This window comes from Dendrobium catenatum, unplaced genomic scaffold (assembly GCF_001605985.2).
Source record: "Dendrobium catenatum unplaced genomic scaffold, ASM160598v2 fragScaff_scaffold_665, whole genome shotgun sequence".
NCBI classification, from domain to species: domain Eukaryota; kingdom Viridiplantae; phylum Streptophyta; class Magnoliopsida; order Asparagales; family Orchidaceae; genus Dendrobium; species Dendrobium catenatum.
Genome location: NW_021319127.1, coordinates 4,211,334 through 4,233,801, shown reverse-complemented (window position 1 = coordinate 4,233,801; position 22,468 = coordinate 4,211,334). Strand labels below are relative to the sequence as shown.

The 22,468-nt window shown below is 36.1% G+C and overlaps 1 protein-coding gene across 1 annotated transcript; it reads left to right on the top strand.

The window, feature by feature from the left end:
• Positions 1-5,072: 5,072 nt before the first annotated feature.
• LOC110092799 (cytochrome P450 90B1-like) lies at positions 5,073-14,165 on the top strand. The gene is made up of 8 exons (XM_020817469.1): positions 5,073-5,314; positions 6,410-6,734; positions 7,996-8,148; positions 8,836-9,081; positions 10,789-10,881; positions 10,977-11,055; positions 11,847-11,953; positions 13,944-14,165. Exons 1-8 carry the CDS (start codon positions 5,073-5,075, stop codon positions 14,163-14,165), a joined length of 1,467 nt encoding a protein of 488 aa, XP_020673128.1.
• The last annotated feature ends 8,303 nt before the right edge of the window (positions 14,166-22,468 follow it).

Here is a 22,468-nt window from a genome sequence, read left to right as displayed (position 1 = left end):
AAGGATCTCTTTGTGAGTTCCGAGATTCTCAAGATCTCTTTGTGAGTTCTTGAGGAGAGTTTCGCGGATCTCTTTGTGAGTTCCGAGATTCTCAAGATCTCTTTGTGAGTTCTTGAGGAGAGTTTCGTGGATCTCTGTGTGAGTTCCGACATCCTTACAATCTCCTTTGAGATCTTGAAGTTTAAGAGCGTGAGGTTAGAAATTCCTAGATTTTCCCAAATTTCTCATCATCTACCAAGCTCGGGCTTTTCCTCCCCAAGTTCTCCTTGCCGTCGGCCCTGTTGGCCCGTCCAAAAATTCACCCGCCGGCCATCCCTTAGGCCGACGCCCACCAACCCCTACCTCCCCCTCTCTTCCTCCTTGGAATAAAGAAAATTTCTTAATTAAGAGAGGCTCACAATTAATGACAATTCAAATTCAAAATTTAAATTTGAATTAGCATTAATTACTTCTTAAATTCGTCCCTCCAATTAAGCCAATAACCATTAATTTAAATCTGAAATTTAATTTCAGATTTAAATCAATTAATCATTTAATCCTCACAATTAATGACAATTCAAATTCAAAATTTGAATTTGAGTTAGCATCAATTACTGCTTAAATTCGTCCCTCCAATTAAGCCAATAACCATTAATTTAAATCTGAAATTTAATTTCAGATTTAAATCAATTAATCATTCAATCCTCCCAATTAATGACAATTCATTTTGAATTTGAATTAGCTTTAATTACTCATTAATTTCAGATTTCCATTCTCTCTCCCCAAATTGATTTGAGCTTTAATTAATCTTGTCACCTAGGCAAGTATATGGCATTTACGTTTCACATCAGCGATTCTACTGGCGGCCGAACGTAGAGCTACGTCCTGTGACCGGACCAAATAAAAGTTCATCTGATATAGCTTTAAGTCTATTGCCTTTTAGTTCTTTTATGCCCTGCTTCGAAAACTTGAGGCGTTTTGTGGAAAGAAAAAAAAAATGAAGAGGCTTAAATAGTAAAAAGGATTGGGTGAGTTTGTATAAGAAATCTGGTGTTCCGAATGAGAGATTATTCTCTACGGATATCAGACTGAAGAACCGTCCGGTTACGCTTCGTATCAAGCACGGTACATTTTGGAATGATGTGGAACATTTTTATTGATCTCCGGACGACATCCGGATTCTACACAAAAATAGTAAATCGTTCCAAATACCCCAAAATTTTGTTGGATAAACTTTAATTATTTTATATTAATCATCGATGCATGCTTTGCTACAGTTTCATAACCATGCAATTAATAAATTCTGAACTTAAACATTTGTCTTCATTCAGTATCCATTCAGTATCTACTTTTAGGATTTGTAGGCCTGATGCACTATTTAGGTGAAGTTTCAAATCCAAGCAGATTTTTAGCGAACCAACATTCACCTCAACAGAAGGAACCACCGCCTCCAGAGCAGTAGGAGACGGAACCACATCCAAACCAGAACCCACACCACCAGTTTCATTCATAACATCACATCCTACAGAAATAATCAAATTTCCTGTAGCAAATCCAAGCAGATGATTAGTGACTTCGGCTTTATTTGGGACAGCTTTCTTAATGCTTTATATAAAACTTTTTAGTTAAAAAATTATTTGAATTAAAAATTTTCGTACTAAATATTTATTTTAGAAAATATAATGAGAAAACTGTCTCAAATAAAGCCTTCGTTTAATTTTGTGCTAATGACTAGTCAAATTATGAAGGCTAATCCGCTTTATGTGTATTTCTCAATTTCTATTATTCCTTCACATCTTTAGAGCTCCACATGCTTTTTACATGTTTCATAAGGGGTCATTTAGTTGAATGCATTTATAGTGTAAATTGCATTTTAAGAATTCAAGTATTTGGTGGGATGAATTTAAATGTAATGTAATTTATTATTGAATTTAGAATTCTCTCTCTAGTGTAGTAATTTTGATGCATTTGAAAATGATTAGATTTGATAAATTTGTAAATATACCGTTAGCCACCGCCATCTTCGCCACTTATTGAAAATTCGTATATTTATAGTTAATCAAATGTCTTAATGAGATAAATCTAATGAGTCAAGTATAACTTAATTATGATAGTATTAAGGTACTTAAATGTTGAACAATTATTTTATCATTAGAGAAATCAATATGAGCTGTTCAAGAAGTGATCTATATTTTCTCCATATTAATTTGCCTCCTCTCTGTATGAGGGGTACTCTTGGCTAGAGGTTCATGAGTGCTTAAAAGTTTGAAGAATTTTAAAGCTCCTCCCAACTACCATTGTTACCGGACAATCACTTAAATGTTGTCATTGGACCTTCACTGCCCGACCACAACCACTAGATCTTCATCACTCGATCATCATCATCGAAACTTTGTTGCTCAATCATCACGATCATACTATTGTCAGACCGTCGAGGTTGGACCATTTCTCGATCGTCATTGTTGGATCATCGCCCAATCGTCTTTGTTGGGCTTTTGCTGCTTGGTCACCTTCGTTGGACATTCATGACTCAATTGTCACTGCCAAACCTTTAACGCCTAACCGTTGTTATCTAACCATCGCTCGATCGCCGCTGTCAAACAATAGCCATCCGACCACAGTCATTAAACCTCTGTTGTCCGATCGCATTCATTGGACAATTACTCTATCACTATTGTCAGACCTTTGCTATCTGACTATCGTCATCAGATAGCCATCATCAACTTACCATTGTCGACTTAGTGCTGCCCAAACAATATTGTTAGATTGTTATTACACCAAGCCATAGCTATCAGATCATCATTTTTTTTTCATATCGACTCTGTCATAATTTTTACTAATTCTCCATACATTTGTAATATTGATGTCTCCAAGTTAAGAGTGAGGCAAATGTTTATATTTAATGCTTGATGTCCCCAAATCTTAATTCACAACTACATCTTTTTGACTCCCAATTTTAATTATTAACCATCATGCAAGACTTTTGAGATGGCAGAGTTTGGTGGTGACTTCCAATGAGAACTTTTATGATGAGAATGAGGCACCATTTTCAATAATGTCCACTGAGAATCTCTTTAACACAGTGGTGAACAGCAGTAACGTTTTTACTATGCTTTTACTGTTCACAATCACAAAACGAATGGTTCTTTATGTTCGGACTCTGCACATAATAATTTCTCCCAAAATTGATGTGCCCTTGGTGAGCTTCCGCGAAAGGAAAAAGTATTAGGTGCGGAGTGCGAACCGTCTGCACAAGCACTGGGTACCTAGCGGTACCCAGCAGCGGTACCCAGCAGTACTGAGTGCGGGTACCGTTAGGTACCCAATGCTTGTGCGGACGGTTCTCCCCGTCCGCAGTACGCACCTAATAATCTCTCCCGCAAAAGGGGTTCTTTGTGGCATGTTTGTGGTGTTTGCATTAGTTTGTAAAAGAAGTTGAAGAGGTATTGTAGAGAAAAATAAATTTTCTTAAAACTATTGTCAATATTTTTTTTTTTTCAGTTTAAATCTCATAATAACTTTGTTATAATATCACATTTTATAACCTTATCACAAAAATTCAATTTTTTTTTAACATTAAAAAAATAGCAATATGGAAAGCAAAATACTTAAAAAAGCTACTCCACTACATCCTAAGACTTCATTTGAGAGAAATTTTCTACTGCTTTATAAAGTTATTTTCTAATATAAAATTTTTTAGTTCAAAAATTTTTCGTATTAAAATTTTGATTTAGAGTTTAGAAAGCAGTATGAAAATTATCTCAAAAAAAGCCTAAAATTTTATTTGAGACAAATCATGATAATATAGAAGGCCATCCATACACTCTATATCTTCTTTGAAACATTAATTTATCATAAAATATGCATTCTTTCATATAATTGACTGTCTGACCTGTAATTATATAAATACCAAAATTTCTGTCATGAAATATTTCATTTTTTGAAATTTATATTTCAACTGAAAAAAAAAAAAAAAAAACTTAGCATAATTTCATGGCAACTTATCATAGAAATAGCGTGACTCCAAACAAGGGATTCATGCAATTGGTGCAGGAAATTTTTTGATAAAGTTAGATTTCATCTGAGATATCTTTTTAATTATATTTTTCAGATTATAATTATAATTTCATTATTTTTTTTGCTATTAACAGCTTTTAAAAAATCACTTTTAGTACAACAATTTTATAACTACTTTTACAAAATATTATAATAGTCCCAAACGGACACTTAGAAAAAAAATCCTTTAAATCCTCTCATAATTGTTATTATGAGAGTAATGATGATGTTAATTTGTAATTAGTAATAATTAACTTCGAATCTGTTTGAGATGGCTAAAACTTTTTATAAAGATGATTGTAAATATATTGTAGAGATTTTTGCTCTAAAAATAATTTCTTAGTATAAAAAAATATTGAAAATAATGATCAAATAAATTTTTTAATTATAATCTGAAAGAAATCCCAAACAAAACCTTAATTACTTTATGTAAACCAAATGTGTTTTTATTCCATAGGTGAAAATTGAAAACTAAAAATTTTGCTTAGCGAGCCATCCGAATACCCGCACGGGCCAAGCTTGCATAAATTAATTATTCAAAATATATTTTTAATATCCTTAATAATATCTATAATTTTGATTTTTAAAATTTTAGAAAGTGCATAAATAAATCTCTTTATAAATGATTAATTTAGATAAATAAAATTCTATAATATCTAAAAATATTTAAAAAATTTTAAAGAGGATGATCTCTATAAATCCACAATGAAATTTTTTAATAATAATAATAAAAACTATGTTTTTTTTTTCCCCTTCCTATCTCTCCGGAGAAATTATTCTGTGGTCATCGAACCTTGTTCAGAGGCAAATCAGATATAACTTTTTACAGTATATTGATATTATGAATTGCTGTGCACTGGATGATGTGGCACATCATAAATTGACTCCGAAGGATCCGGTGATGGCAGAGAATATTTTCCCCTTCCTCTAATATATAAATACGTATGGCCAATCCCACAACATTTCATCAAATTTATTATCGGATCAGAAAAAAAGGAGCATAGAGCTACAACAAGCTCCTTAATTTACTTTCCTCAATGGCTACAGAGCTCCTCTTGATCACTTTCTTCTCATCTCCGATCCCCCTAATCACTCTAATAATCACCTTGCTAATTATGATTATCTTCCGGCGGAGAATAACTAGCCACCAAGAAAACAAGTACCGGAATCTCCCTCCCGGCCACCTCGGCGGCTGGCCGTTCATCGGCGACACCATCCCCTTCATGCGACCACACTCCTCCGCAAGTCTGGGCGAGTTCGTCGACCAACAAATCGCTCGGTATAAAAATAGTACTTTTGCAAATAATTAATTTGAAGGAAATAGATTTAATTATCAAATAATTGGATTAGTTAATCCTATAACGATTTCTTTATCAAATAATTTCATTATTTTTAAACTATTAAAGAATTTCATTATTTTTAAATTATACTAAACTCATATATATATATAAGTCCTATATTTAAAATTAATAATGCAAATCTCCATAGAAATATTTTTTTCTCTATTTTTTTTTTTTTTTGCATATTTTCCATGGAAATGCTGGAGTAGCTCCAATGATTTGGACATATAAAACATCGGCCTTCCTCCCATGACCTGATTCAATGGGCAAATTATTGCATCAGGTCACCTGACGGAGAGATCCGTTCGGATCCTCTCTGTCTACAGTAAAGCGCAGGTTACTGTAGCACACTTGCACTTTACTTGCGCTTTACTGTAGACAGAGAGAGAGATCCGAACGGATCTCTCCCGTAAGGTGACCTGATGCAATAATTTGCCGATTCAATGAGTAAATGCATTGGATTTGACCTATGTTAAGTAAGGTAGAGGTAGGCCTAAAAGAAAAAATTATTATGTGCGGATACCAGACGGCTTCCGAAGACCAACTAAAACATGTCATGTCACTTTTTGCTCAGTAATGGTACTCGTACTGGTGACATGTAATATTCTGGCTGGTCTCCGGACCGTCCAATGTTCACACAGAATAATTTCTCCCTAAAAAGAGTATTGACTACTAAATTAAAATTAGAAATTATACTTTTATTAAATTTAAATACAAATTTGACTTCTAACATGACATAATAGAAATAAAGATTGATGTAGCCGACCTCACGTGGTGGGAATAAGGCTTCATTTAGGACGGCTTTACTACTGCTTCTTAAAGCAGTTTTATTGTACAATTTTTTAATCTAAAAACCTGTTTTAATAAGCAGTAAAAAAACGTCCCAAATAAAACCTAAGGCCGGATAATATTGTTGTATTTTTGGCGTGTATTTATATTTATGGATATTTTAGCATACAAATTAATATTTTGACCTTAATGATATTTTTAATTGATTAATTGCCAACATAAGTTTACATGAGGTATGCATGCAGGCATGGGAAGATCTTTAAGGTGAAGCTATTCGGAAAGCCGACGATCGTATCGGCTGATCCCAGCTTGAATAGATTCATATTGCAGAGCGAAGAGAGGCTGTTTCTGTGTAGCTATCCGAAGGGCGTTGAAAATATAATGGGGAAGTGGTCAATGCTGGCTTTGACGGGAGAGATCCACAGAGAGATGAGATCCATTGCTCTCAGTTTCATAAGCAATCTTAAGCTCAAAGCTGACTTCCTCTTAGACATCGAAGAGCAGGCGGTGCAGATCATTAGTGCCTGGCGTGAGAACATCACCTTCTCTGCTCACGAGGAAGCCAAGAAGGTATATGATTAGGCTTCCTTTGGATAACTTTTATTAAGGGCCGGGGTGTCAATTTTTAGCATGATCCGAAAATTCGATTTGAATCTGACCCGAAAATTTTGGATTAGGGTTAACTTGGACCCGAAATATGTCGAGTTCGGGTTCAACAAATCGACCCGTTTCAAAAATCGGGTTGTGTTCGGGTTACCCAGAAATATGAAATTAAACCTTTTTGACCTGAAAACTCATTTTTGACCCAGAAACTCGAGATTGACCTGTTTTGATCTGAAAATTAGAGATTGACCTATTTTTTTACCCGAAAACTAGCAATTTTAGGTCGGCCCCGGATTATTCGGGTCGTGCCTGGTTGACTTGGACCTGAAGCGGGTCAGATTCATGTTGACCCAAATAGTTCCGGGTTAGTTCCGGGTTCGACACGAACCCGACCCATGACTCGAAATTGACACCCCTCACACGTAAGACTTTATAAAGTAGTTTTTTTAGTATATTTTTTTTCTAGAAAGTTGCTTTGGAAATCACTAAAAAGCTGTCCCAAACGAAGCATAAGTTGTTAATTACTTTATTTTGGGAGAAAATTAGTATTAAAATTGGGTTGTAAAGTATATAATTTGTATGTAATAAGTGAAATATTTTTTTTTCAAGCATGCTAAAGATGAATAATCACACGTTAAAAAATTTACATGAAAATGATAAATTTATACTTAATTGCAAAGGATAGTATTTTAGAGGTTAAAATTTTAAAATAGCTAATTAAGGATACTTTAATTAAGTGAGAGGATCTTAAAATATTTAAAAGGAATGTAAGAAAATTTGGTGTTTTCTATAGAAAACGTCCCAAATGATTTTATTTATTCATAAATGTAATTACTGTAAAAATAATAATGAATATTTTTTAAATAAGAAATAAATTTGATTTAAAAGATTATTACATATTTTAATCAAGATTAATTTAAAATTTATAATCGAAGTAAAAAAATATTAATTAATTTCTATCATAATATTTAATAATCACTTTAATTAATTTTAATTCTTTGTAAAAAAAAATTTACAAATTTATCTACGTCAACTATATTTATGAATATATAAAATAAAAAGTATTAGAATACCTAAAATCATTTTTGGTTTTCTATAAGAAAACACCATTAATCCAAATCATTTTGAGTTTTTACTCCTTAAAATTATCACTAATTTTGCCTACTTAAGATAATGCTTTAAAGAGTACTAGAAATTATTTATTAATATTATTATTGTCATTTTGCAGTTTGCTTTCAATCTAATGGTGAAATACTTGATGAGCATGAACATGAGCATGCCAGAGACAGCACAGCTGAGAAAGGAATACACCAATTTCATGAATGGAATGGCCTCTATTCCTATTAATTTGCCTGGAACAGCTTACAGGAAAGCCTTACAGGTAATTCAAGAATTTAAAATAAGAAAATGATAATGGAAAATGTGTTGAATTCAAATTAATTTGCACTTTTTTATTTTGTTGAAGAGAAAATAAGTGAGTTTTTTATATGACTTTTTAATTTTTAAACTTTTGGAAAAATTCTATAAGATGATGGTTAGATCTGCAATGCTTTATGGTACAGAATATTGGTCATTCAAAGAGAAGCACAATATTAAGTTAAGTGTTGCATGAATGAGGATGATCTTTACTCTTAGAGGCAGGATACGAAATAAGCATATAAGTGAAAAGGTTGGAGTAGCTACAGTGGAAGATAAGATTAGAGAGAGTTGTCTTAGATGGTTTGGTCACATAAAACGACAGCCTTTCGATGACCCGGTTAGGAAAGTAGATGTCTCATATTTGACTTATGTTAAGAACGGTAGAGGTAGACTTAAAAAGACTTGATTATAAAAATATTAGAAATGACATCTCTTTATTAGATTTAAATGAGAATTTTGCTTTCAATAGGGCATAATGGAGAAAAAAGATTCATACAGCGACTCCCACATAGTTGGATAAAAGCTTTATATTGTTATTTTTGTTTTTGATTGATGAGAAATTAATTAAGCTTTTGATTTGTTGCATATGAACTTTATTTCCTATTTTTATATTAAAAAAAAAAGTTTTATTTAAATTTGAACTTTGCAGTCAAGGTCGGTAATCCTGAAGATAATTGGAGATAAATTAGATGAGAAAGTAAAAAATATCGAAGAAGGATTGCAAGGAGATGATGACCTTCTTGCTTCAGTGGTCAAGAACACAGATCTCAAAAGAGAACAGATACTTGATCTAATACTCAGTATCCTCTTCGCTGGCCATGAAACCTCATCTGCTGCTATTTCCTTGGCTATCTATTTCCTGCAATCTTGCCCCAAAGCTTTACAGCAATTACGGGTACAATTCTTTTATTCTGTTTTTTTTTTTTTTTCATCCATTTTTTATATCTTTTTGACTTCTTTTGTCACAACTTTATTACTGCCTTCTAAAATTATTTTTTAGTAGAAGAAATTTTTATACTAAAAAATTATTTTAGATAGCAATAAAAAAATTATACCAAATGAAGTTTTTGCCTTTTAATATTATATATGAGCAAAATCTTGTTCTAGATTAGAGACATCTTTTATGATATTATGAGTGTACTCTTAACTGCATGATATTATGAGCTACATTTCTTAAAAAGTTTTATTATAAAGCCGATAATTTAACTAGTAATATTTCCTTAAAAATCTTATTACAAGACAAAAACTTTGACTAATAACATTAATTTCTTTAAAAAAGTCTTATTTAAAGGTTAAAACTTTGCCTAATAGTAATATTTTTTATTATAATTTAAGAAAAAAATTATTTTGTTGCTTTTTTTTTTTTTGCTTCCCAACTAATTTCAGTAATTTGTTGGGTATATTGATAGCTCATAGCTCACGATCTATGGTTTCTTGGATTGTTGGTATTGATAGCTCATAGCTCACATCAATCTCATATGTGATAGAAGGCGTTGATGTTGGTGGCCATGGAGGGTGACAAAGTTAGCGATCGAGTGTTGATATAGATAAACGAATGTAGTCGAAAGATCTTAGTCGAACGATAATAGTCAGAAATTATATTTGGATAATGATGGTAAGGAGATTATAGTTGGGTGCCATTGGTTCTGAGACTCTAGTCAGGTGACGATGATCAAGAGATCATGCTTTATGATGTTGGTCAAGAGATTGTAATCGGTCAAACGTGCTTAGAGAATCATAGTTGGACGACAGTTATCGGATGATTGTAGTCAGATAATGGTGGTTGGGGGAGTTAGTTAGTCAAAGTGACACAAAAAAATTGGTTGTTTATCTTTGATGATTTTATGAATTTATTTAATTTAAAAATATTTAAAATAAATAAATAAATAAAATGTAACCTACTGGCCATACCATTTTTTATCCTTGATCATTTGAAAGTTTTCATAGTTTATTTATCATCATCAAACCATCATAATTCGACAGTTCATCATCCGACCAATAAATATCATCTAACTAATAACAAAATCCCTCAACTACTCCTATAATCTCAAATATAACGACATAAGACCAAGTAATCACTCACAACTTTATGATCTCGTCTTATTTAGTTATATGAAAAAATGAACTTCTATTATCTTAAATATATAGTAGATTATTTCAACTAGATCAAATTCTATGATTTTTTTCCTCGTATCTAATTTTCTACGTAAAAAGTCAGGTGTTCTTTGCATCCTATTCTTTCATCGGTGCATGATGGATATTCATGGAAAACTAAAATGTAAAATTCTATTTCTTTCCCATTAATTTTTTAGCACATAACAAATTTAATTAAAATTATATCTTTTTACCCACAATATAAAAAAAAGTTTCTTAAATCATTGAAGTGCCAAAAAAACTAGCTCATAAATTTGGTTAATTATTTGTTGATGGAAATAAAATTTTGAAAAATAAGGGTATCATTTTCTTTTAGTTTAAGTGCAAAATTAAAAACTATTTATGTTTGTGAATGCAATAAAAGGATTAATTTGTAAATCTTAAATCCAATATTAATTTTAATTAAATAATATAAAATGATGGAATTAATTTCCTTTTACAATGACAGGAAGAACACAGCAAGATTTCGAAGAGAAAGATGGAAATGGGAGAGACAAGGTTGAACTGGGATGATTACAAGAAGATGGAATTTACAAAATGCGTAAGTTCTAATTAGTTCTTAATTAACCACGAAAATATTTAATTAACACGATAATTAAATTTAAATATTAACTATTGTACTGTTTGATTTGGAAGGTAATTAACGAAACCCTGAGGCTCGGAAACCTTGTCAAGTTCTTGCACAGAAAGGCCATTAGAGATGTTCAGTTCAACGGTAAGATAAATATAAATAAATTAATTAAATGGATAAAAAATCTAATTATTTAATATTACAAATTTATCACTAATTAACTGAACTAAAAAGGAAAAGTAAGATTTTGTTTGGGGCGGCTTAATTAAATTATTTTCATTTTCTACTTTTTAAAGTTCATCAATTTTTAGTCACCATTTCAAAAATATTTTCTCAAAAACAGTTTTTTTAACGGCAAAAATTTGAAATTGGGGTGAAATAACCATCTTCTAAACACATGATTTTCTTACTAACCGCTTTTCTTACCGCAAAATAAGAAAAAAATTCAAGAAATTATTCTGTTCGGATACTCAGAAAAAACGTAACAAATATTCAATTTGTATTTGCTACATATTGAATATAAAAAAGCAGCAAATATTCTATAAAACCGCAACAAATCAGCAAAAACTCAATAAACATTCAATAAAAGCGCAACAAATACTCAACAAAAGTGTAATAAATTCTATACGTTTTTACTGAGTATTTGCAAAAGTGCAGCAAATACTAAATAAAAGCACAACAAATCTAAACGGTTCTCATCATCCGGATTCCGCACAGAATAATTTCTCAAAAAATTATGGCTTTGTTTGGATAAACTTTTAGATTGTTTTTATGTTAAGAAAAGCGGTATATTTCGAATTTTCGATGATAATTTTTACACAGTTTTTTTTTTTAAAACCGATCAGGTTGACTTATTTTCAATCGAATTTTTTATTTGGAAAATTTTCTTGGCCACATCAGTGATAACTTTTTTAATTCTTTCTGCTCATGTGAAGGATATGACATTCCTAGCAGCTGGGGAGTCATTCCCATAATCTCAGCCGAACATCTCGACCCTTCAATTTATGAGGATCCCCAGCAATTTAATCCTTGGAGGTGGCAGGTAAGTTAACAGTTACCTTTCGTGTCAATGGGTGGCATGCTATGTTAATGATCAGTAAAAGATCCACTGTTGATTAACGATAGCTAAAGTGATGTGTTGATTAATTTAGACCTGATTAACAGGTAAATAGCTTGACCTTAATAATTGCAATTCAACCAGTAGTCCAGTACAGTGAAGCTGGTATGATCACGATCATAACCACTGGTCCAACACAGCACCTGATCTCCACCGTTGATCCTCAAACGTCCTACCACTCCTACTGCAGCTCTCGCACTCCATCTACTACTATGCATGGAGCCCCACTGCCTAAATTTCTTTGAGAGAAAAGCTTCTCTTCTCCTACTGTAGTGAAATGACTACCTTTATTTTCTACCAACAAACATCAATACAAACATTTAGAGCTTATTTACACTAATGCATGGGGAGCCTATCTAATCCCTTTTCCACCCAACATTACAATTACTATGTATTTTTTGTTGACGATTGCTCGTAGTATTTTCAGGTACTTCTTAGGGGTGTCAATTATTGACACGACACGAAAGTCCAACTCGAACCCTACACGAAAATTTTGGGTTCGGGTCTTGATTGTCGACCAGTTTTGAATTTCATGTTGACTTGAAAACCCGAGAATGACCCAGTTTTTGACCCAACGACTCCATAGTTAGCGAACTCTCGTCGTTACTTCCGATCAAAATGTTGTAACTTCCAATCCGACCAGAAGTGAAAGTCGTCCAAGGAGACAAGGAGCGAAGTGGAACAGCAAAGAAGAAGCCGGAGCCCAATCAGCGACTCCTTCACACTTCACAGCGAGCGAACTCCCGTCGTTGCTTCTAATCAAAATATTGTAACTTTCGATCCGATATTTCGATCGGAAGGAGCGAAGCCGAATTGTTGTTCAACTGGAGCAGTGCAGTCGACGAAGGAGCCTGGAGCAGTGCAGTCAACGATTCCTTCACAACGAGCGACTACGAACTCTCGTCGTTGCTTTCGATCAAAATGTCTGAACTTCCGATCCGACTGGAAGGAGCGAAGTCGAACAACGAAGGAGCAAAGTCGAATAGCAACTTGGCGAGTCGGGTTCGGGTCAACCCGAACCTGAAGCAGGTCGGATTCAGATCCAAAATATTGACCCATTTGCAAAAACAGACCTGGTCGAATAATGTCAGATCAGTTCCAGATTCCACCCGAACCCAACCCGATACCCGAAATTGACACCCCTGGTTCTCCCCCAAATTTGTACTCATTTAAAACTTCATCCACTGCTATGGTACGTAGAACATAAATCCCCCAAATTCACACGCAAGATCAATCAACGAACATCCTCACCAAATCCATACCAACGAACACTTCTTCCACAATCTCTCCGATGATCATCAACTTACTTTTGGAGATGCTAACTACAATCACAACCAAGAAAGGGGAACAAGCATCATCAATGACAAAAGCATCACACCCACCACTTCAAAAAACAGGAATTTGAGCTCCACCATTAATCCTCAACCTCCAACCACTCTTAATGCAGCTCTTGCTCCCCGGCCAGATCTACTAAATATGGAACCCCATGGTCCCCATCGCCTAACTTGCTAGATGAGAAAAACTTTCTCTAATTTACTGAAATGACCTATATCATATGTACCATCCCATACCCTCTTTAATGAAATTACTATAGCACATAGTTCTTTCCTCCTACATTTCTCTAGACCGGTGAGCTTAAACTGAATGTGAAAAATAATTATTTAAAAAAAAATTATCACTATCATTATCAGTCTTATACCCCAATTATTAAAGATGCAGCCTCAAATAATTAGTGAAAAATAATTATTTAAAAAAATAGTCGTTGGAATATTGGCGTATATTTAAATTTCTTTTATGTCAAAAATATATTGTTTGAACTTTGAAGAGGATATATATATTAATTTTATTTTAGCAAATTTAGAAATAATTTATGAAAGTTAATAAATGACTGATATATTATTTCAAATATTGGCAGAATATTATACTGAGCAATGTTTCGAAGAACAATATGATTATGTCTTTCAGTGGAGGCCCTCGCCTTTGCCCAGGAGCTGAGCTTGCAAAGCTGGAAATGGCTATGTTATTGCACCATCTTGTTCAAAAATATGAGTGGGAGCTTGCAGAGAAGGACTTTCCTGTCTCCTTCCCCTTTCTTGAATTCCCTAATGGCTTGCCTATCAAAGTCCACTTTGTCTAAGAATTTCTGATGAAGAAAGGCACTTCTTTATTATATATATTGCAACTTTAATTTACTTGTCTTTTAATGAGACTGACTTTGAATTATATACTTCAGAAGAAGAAGTCTGGCAATTTGATATTTTTTTTGGAATTTTAGTTTTTAATCAATTATTTTTAATTTCTTATATGCATTTGGGGTCAGTTGATGATTGGAAAAAATATTTTGTGCGGATGCCGAACGTCGTCCGGAGACTAATCAGAATGCAGCACATCACCCCTGGTCGATATTGTTCGGTACCGCGGTTTGGTACTGCTCGGTAACACTGACGTGGTTGTACCTGATTCACCTCAAGACGTAGAGCTGTGTCCGGCATCCGCTCAGAATAATCTCTCCAGGGATCGGCATGGTTTAAAATTGAAAGTCCAACTGCAATTAAGGTGGGGAATGGGTTGAGATTTTGAGCAAATTAATATCAAATAAGACTTCGTTTTGGACTCATTTGGGACAGTTTTTTTACTATTTTCTAAAGCAGTTTTTTAGTACAAAAATTTATTGAATTAAAAAATTTTGCTCTAAAAAATCGTTTTAAAAAGCAATAAGAAAGCTACCACAAATGAAGCTTAAGTATCAAATTTGCAGAGTTTAGAGAATATTGAGTACAAAGGAAGCCACATGTAATACTAGAAAACTATGAACTAGGAATTATACCATCTGAGATAGAGCAAATTATTAGGTGCGGCATCCTAATTCGTTCGGAGGCGAATCCGGATGTACCACATCATCCCGACCCCAGTGCTTCCTGAGATAGAGCCCATTTTATCATATATGAATATGATGATTATGCTTTTCAGCTATTGTTTTGGATCTAATGTTCATATGTGCAAAGATGTTAAGGCCCTTTTAAACGAGATATTATTCAGTGCGGTGTATGACTGTGTCCGGAGATTAATTCGGACACGTCATATCATCCAATGCACTGTGCATTGGGTGACGTGGCATTCCCGTACTGACCTCCGACATATTCGGACAACGCACATAATAATTTTTACTTTTAAACATATCAATCCCTAAGAGCAAAATTGAACAAAATATTGCACTTTCCGCCTCATTTAAATTTTCCTTTGACTTTGCAGCCTCTGTACAGCTGCAATACAATTTCCAACTATCTGGTTTCGTCAATAAAATAAATAAATAGATAATTGTTTTCACAGTTGACATTTTATTACATTAGAAATTTCTCGGCAAGGCGGTATTAATTTTGTAATAAAACTTGGCGGTTTTTGCAAATATGAAGTTTTGGAGCGTTTAGATGCAAACAATCCTTAGCCGCTGAAACGAACAAACCGGATGACTGAACAGCTACGAGAAAGAAATAAATGGAATCTCGTCATGTTGAAAATAGCCTACCGGAAAACTAAGAAAAACACGTGGGAAAATATTTGAGAATATTGTGGTTAAAATTTATATGAAATAATTTAAAATTATTATTATTTTTTTGAAATGAATATGATGTATAAATTATCAATTAATTTTTATATTTTATTTACATTAAAATAGATTTAATAATTTTAAATACATTTTATTAAATTTGATCAACATATTCATATCCAATTTTTTTTACCAATTTATATGAGAAATTTATAAAAGCTGTAGAAACAAGGAGGAAGATCTTGTTTGATATTCTTGCAAGATCAAGAGAGGGAGAGGAGAGGGGACCGTGAGCCAACAATGTAAAATTTATTACTCGTCTTTTAAAATATTATATATCAAAGGCTTTGTTTGAGACGGTTTTTTTGCTGCTTCTTGAAATAGTTTCTAGCAGCGTTTTGAAAATCGGACCGGACCGGCAGGGTCAACCAGTTGAACCGGGAACCGGCTGGCTAACCGGTCGGTTAGAACCTGGAAACCGGTGTAGCATCCAACCCAAAAAGAACCGGATGAACCGCCGGTCGAACCGGGAAACCGGAGAACCGGCCGGTTCAAAAACGAGATGTTTTGGGCGTTGAATTGAACCGTGAACGGCTGAGATTTACTTGGCAGCGAATAACCCTAATCGCAATTTCTATTTCGCTTCTTTTTGCCTTTCGTTCACCCTCGTAGGCATTTCGAAAATTTTACTTCTCCTTGGTCTCTCTTCTGCTCCCCCACCGACTGGCGTTTGTTCTCCGAAGTCGCAGCTCTCTTCGGCGCTCCCTTCTCCAACCTAAAGCAAGGCAAAGGAAAGGATCGACACTCGTTGGTTGACACACGCGGCGGTCGACAGTAAGATCTGGCCATAATTTCTAAGTTCTTTTTTTTTCGTTCATTTTCTAGTTTCTTAAACACAATTCCGTTTAGGATTGAGGGCATTTTCTATTTTGCTTCTTTGAGCTTTTGATATTAAAAGTTGATTTCTTTTGCATCGAATCTCTAATGAGCATTTCGGTTTTTCAGGTTATGTTATTTCTTTCAGTATACGTTTTCTCAACTAATGCTTAAGAACTAATATAAGGTTCTGAGCTTCAAAATTGTAGCACATCTGCACTCCGGTTGCACACACTCGTAAACAATTAACAAGTGCCATTAATTATTGATTATTTTGATATGAAAATAGAATGTAGAATGAAAATATTAGAGGAAAATTTATCATTTATTTTATTTTTTTAATAATATTATTATTTATTACCAAGGTTTTGAAAATCGGACCGGACATTGAACCGGATGAAGGAGAGGTTCATGATTTGACCGGTTGAACCGGGGTCGAACCAGATGATGTAATAAATAATAATATAATAAAATAAAAAAATTTACATCTAATGGCCAAAATCTGTCAATAGTACAATACTTTCATGATACTTTTCTGATTTAATATAAACCATTTGATCTAGGGCATCAATAGGAGAAGCAATCTGAACTCCAGATATAGATTCAGAAAAGATATAAGTCGATTTCATGGTTAGGTTTATGTCATTATATTCCAATTTTATATACAAAAATTTGATAAAATCCTAATTGATTCATATTTCATTTCATCTCAGCGTTCCGTTATTTAATCACTTTTATTTATGATATTTCTAAATATACCAAGAGATCACAATTGTAGATAGATAGAATGCCGTAGCAAGGTGAGAGGCGGAGGAATACAGTATTAAAGCACCAAATAGTATTTCCTCACTTGTCCTTAGTTGTAATTAATTCCTGTAATAGCTTATATATAGTTCTCCTCTGTACGCCAAAACTCAAGTGAATACAATTTCCATTTTTACATTTCTCTGTATCTTCCCGCCTTCATCTTCTCTCAAGATTTCATCATGGTATCAGAGCTTCAAGGCTCCACAGCCCTTCTCTGATCGTCGGCATCTTCTTCCGACCTCAGCAACTCGTTCTTTCCTTCAAGTTCGACTGATCATCCGAATGGCAGAAGAACTGTCCATCGGATCTCGCCGGACAACGTCATGTGCTACAAATCAAGAATCCGAATTCTTCATCCCTCCCCACCTCAAATTTCTCATATCCAACATCAAAAATCTTGTTCCGACTCAGCTCACGACGGAGAATTATGCCATTTGGAAACTGCAATTATTCCAACATTTTTCTGCAAATGGATATGAGACCCATCTCGACGGAACAATCACCGTTCCGTCACCTTCCGATGTCGAAGCTCACAACAAATGGAAAATTATCGACAGAAATCTGGTATCCGCAATCCTCTCTACCGTCTCATCATCGATTCTTCCATACGTACTCAATCTCCACAGTGCTCACGCCGTCTGGACCACGCTGGAGCGTCGGCTGCAACCTACAAACCGTTCTCGAGTTATTCAACTCAAGAACGAGTTGCATCAAATTCAAATGAAAGATCGCACGATGCAACAATACCTTGATCAAATCAAGAATATCGTGGACAGCATTGCCGCAGCCGGATCCACTGTCGATACAGAGGATATAGTTCTCTATATCTTGAATGGCCTCCCAAACAGCTACAATTCATTCAAAACCGCAATCAGAACATCACTTCAACCCATTACTTTAGACGATCTCTACTCATTACTTTGCAGCGAAGAAATTAATCTTCGGCACCAAAATCTTCAAGATCAACGTCAGATGGAAGCCACGGCACTCCTGGCTCAACGACAGTCAAATTACAGGGGAAGATCAAATAAACCAAGCAATTCTGCTGCCGCACCCAGAGCTCCGACGACGGCTGACAATCAAGAAACATCAAGAACCTCTATCAATCGTCCTACATGTCAAATCTGCGGTAAGCGAGGACATTCAGCCGGAAACTGTTGGCATCGCTGCAATCTAAGCTACGCCCCTCCCTCCAATCAGCGTGCTCTCTCCGCCCAGTATCAACCAGCTAACAACGATTGGATCCTCGACTCCGGCGCATCCTCACATCTAACTTCCGATCTTAAGAACATCCAAAATCCAGTTGCGTACAATGGCATGGATTCAGTATCTATTGCAAACGGATCCAACCTCCCAATTCAGCACTCGGGTCAGGGAATCCTACCTTTACCCGAGTCCAATCGTAAGCTTCTTCTTCGTAACATACGTCACGTACCTTCCCTCTCACATAATCTCCTTTCCGTTTCAAATTTGGCCACTGATAATAACCTTTCCATTTCGTTTAATGCTAACAACTTTACCGTTAAGGATTGTCAGGACAACCGGATACTTCTGCAAGGTCCCAAGCACAATGGTCTCTATCGAATCAAAGTTCCTACTCGCAATAGACCGATAGCACTTTGTTCCACTAGATCGTTCAACTACACTTGGCATAACAGGCTCGGGCATCCTAGTACAGGAACCATTCGTCATCTCGCAGCATTAATCCCGGAGATCTCCAGTCGTTCCACGGATTTGTGTGTGGCATGCAATCTCTCCCGAAGCCACAAGCTACCTTTTAATACTAGCAGCTCTATCTGTAATAAACCGTTTGAACTAGTTCATTCGGACGTATGGGGTCCAGCACCCGTCTCCTCTATGACTGGTTTTAAGTACTATGTGATTTTCATAGACGATTTTTCTCGCTTTACTTGGTTGTATCTCTTGCATAATAAGAATGACGTTCTTGAAAAATTTATACACTTTCATAACTTAATTAAAAACAAATACAGCACTACGATTCAAACCTTTAGGTCCGACGGTGGCGGCAAATTTCAAAATACTGCATTTCGTAATTACTGCTCTCAACAAGGTATCACACATCAATTCAGCTGTCCATACACACCAGAGCAAAACGGTACTGCGGAGCGGAAACATCGGCATCTCTTGGAGCTCACCCGAACACTTGCTCAAGTGGCCAACCTACCCAACTCCCTCTGGGCCGAAATGGTATCTACAGCTAACTACTTGATCAATCGGCTGCCGTCCGTCTCAATCAACAACTTAACCCCATACTCCAAACTTCATGGTAAACCCGCGAATTACACGCATCTCCGCACCATAGGATGTCTCTGTTTTCCTTGGACTAAACCTCATGCAGCCAACAAGTTTTCAAATCGCTCTCTCGAATGCATTCTCGTGGGATACTCCTCTCAACATAAAGGATACCGCTGCCTAGGCGTGCATAACAACAAACTCTACATATCCCGTCACGTGGTGTTCTATGAGAACGTTTTTCCTTACCTACAAAAACAGGAGCAGATCTCTACAAGCAACTCTCCTAACTTCTCGTCTCCACTGCTCCTAGTTCCTACGTCTACCATTTCTAATTCCAACTGTTCTTCTCAGGTAACACCTACGCTCGGCTCCAACAACGATTCACCACCCGCTACCACATCCGTCCATTCTCCTCCTTCTCAGAGACTCAGCATCTCACCCCCTCTTCCGCCTCAAGGACATCCAATGCAAACTAGGCTACGCTCGGGCATCTCTAAACCAAAAGTCATTTTCGATCTCTCTGCAATCGAATCTGCCCATCAAATTCCCAAGAGTTACACCGAAGCTGCCCAACATCCAAAATGGCGCGAAGCAATGTCTTGTGAATACACCGCCTTACAACAACAACGTACTTGGTCCTTGGTTCCGGCTCCCCCTGGCAAACCGGTAATTGGCAGCAAATGGACATTCAAGCTCAAACTTCATCCTAATGGCGACATTGACCGTTACAAGGCCAGACTCGTCGCACTTGGCTGTTCTCAACAGTTCGGTATAAACTTCACAGAAACATTTAGCCCTGTGGCTAAAATGGTCACGATCCGACTCCTTCTCACCATAGCTCTCCATCATGACTGGCCTGTTCACCAGTTAGATGTTTCGAACGCTTTTCTCCATGGCGAGTTGACCGACGAAATCTACATGAAACAGCCGAAGGGATTTGAAGATCATCAAAATCCTCAACACGTCTGCAAACTCCACAAATCCATTTATGGACTCAAACAATCTCCGCGAAATTGGTTCACCAAAATCACCAAATTCCTACTCTCCATTGGATTCGTCTTCAGTAAGGCAGATCCCTCTCTTCTACTGTTTACCAAAAATCACACGCGGATGTTCATCCTAATCTACGTCGACGACATCCTCATCACTGGAAATAACACCGCAATCATTCGTTCCACGCTCAATCAACTTCAATCTACGTTCCAGCTCAAGCAGCTCGGTGACGTCTCCCTGTTTCTCGGTATTCAGGTGATCAAAACTACACAAGGATATTTTTTAGATCAGTCACACTACGCAACAGAACTTCTTTCTCATGCAGGTTTTCTCAATTGCAAACCATCCACCACGCCAGCACCCATGAAAAGCTCCGGACATCTGGACGAACGGCCCTATTCCGATCCCCAGCTCTTCCATCAACTAGCGGGATCGCTCCAGTATCTTTCCATCACACGACCCGACATCGCGTTTGCTACAAACGCGGTTTGCCAACAGATGCATTGTCCACGGAACTGTGATTTTCAGGCTCTTAAGCGTCTTCTTAGGTACATTAAAGGCACAATAGACTTCGGTCTACCTATCACAAAAGGTGAACTTTGTCTTCGTACATATGTTGACGCGGATTGGGCTTCCGACTCTTCAGATCGAAAATCAATATTAGGATTCTGCACATTCCTCGGTCACAACCTCATCTCTTGGTCCGTTAAGAAGCAAACAACGGTCGCCCGCTCCTCGACCGAAGCAGAATACAGGTCACTTTCAGCGGCAACCTCAGATGTTCTATGGCTCCGTCGGTTGGCAGCTGAATTCGGCATCTCCTCCACCGGTCCAACCACCATCTACTGCGACAACACCTCAGCCATCGCCCTTGCACACAATCCTGTCTTCCACGCTCGCACGAAACATATTGAGATTGATTACCACTTCATTAGCGAGCACATCAAGCAAGGCGCAATTCGAGTTGATCACATCTCCACCAACGATCAGATAGCGGATATTTTAACCAAATCATTATCTACAACTCAATTTAGTACTTTACGATCCAAATTAACCATTCACTCAAGGAATGCTTAATTTGAGAGGGGATATTAAAGCACCAAATAGTATTTCCTCACTTGTCCTTACTTGTAATTAATTCATGTAATAGCTTATATATAGTTCTCCTCTGTACGCCAAAACTCAAGTGAATACAATTTCCATTTTTACATTTCTCTGTATCTTCCCGCCTTCATCTTCTCTCAAGATTTCATCATACAAAAGAGGCAGAGAAATAAAATGGATTCTATTATTCATATTCTTTGTACATAGAGTGGGTATATATAGAGCTTGATACAATAGAGCCGTGAATCAAGAATGTACGTATAAAGAAAGTACAATTTAAGATCCTATCTAAGCCGTCCATGTGTACATGGCTAACACCCCCCCTCAAACTAATATCTATAACGTAGATATGAGTTTGCTGAAGAGTTTGTGGAAACGCGCTGACGTGAGCGGCTTGGTGAAGAGATCTGCCAATTGATCGTTGGTGCATATATGATGGACCGAGAGCTGCTTTTTGCTGATGCAGTCTCGTACGAAATGACAGTCGACGAGAGCTGCATTTTGCTGATGCAGTCTCGTACGAAATGACAGTCGACGTCGATGTGTTTGATTCTGGCGTGGAATATTGGATTGTTTGCTAGAGCGATCGCGGACGTGTTGTCGCAGTAGATCAGGGTCGGCGATGTTTGCGGTATGTGGAAGTCGGCTAAGAGGCGGCGAAGCCATAGTATTTCTGATGCCTCTGAGGCGAGACCGCGATATTCGGCTTCCGTTGACGAACGAGCGATGGTGTTTTGTTTCTTGACTTGCCAAGAGATGAGCGAGTCGCCGAGAAAGTTACAGTAGCCGGAAATGGACTTTCTATCTTGAGTGTCACTTGCCCAATCTGCATCAACGTAGCCTCGAAGAGAAAGATT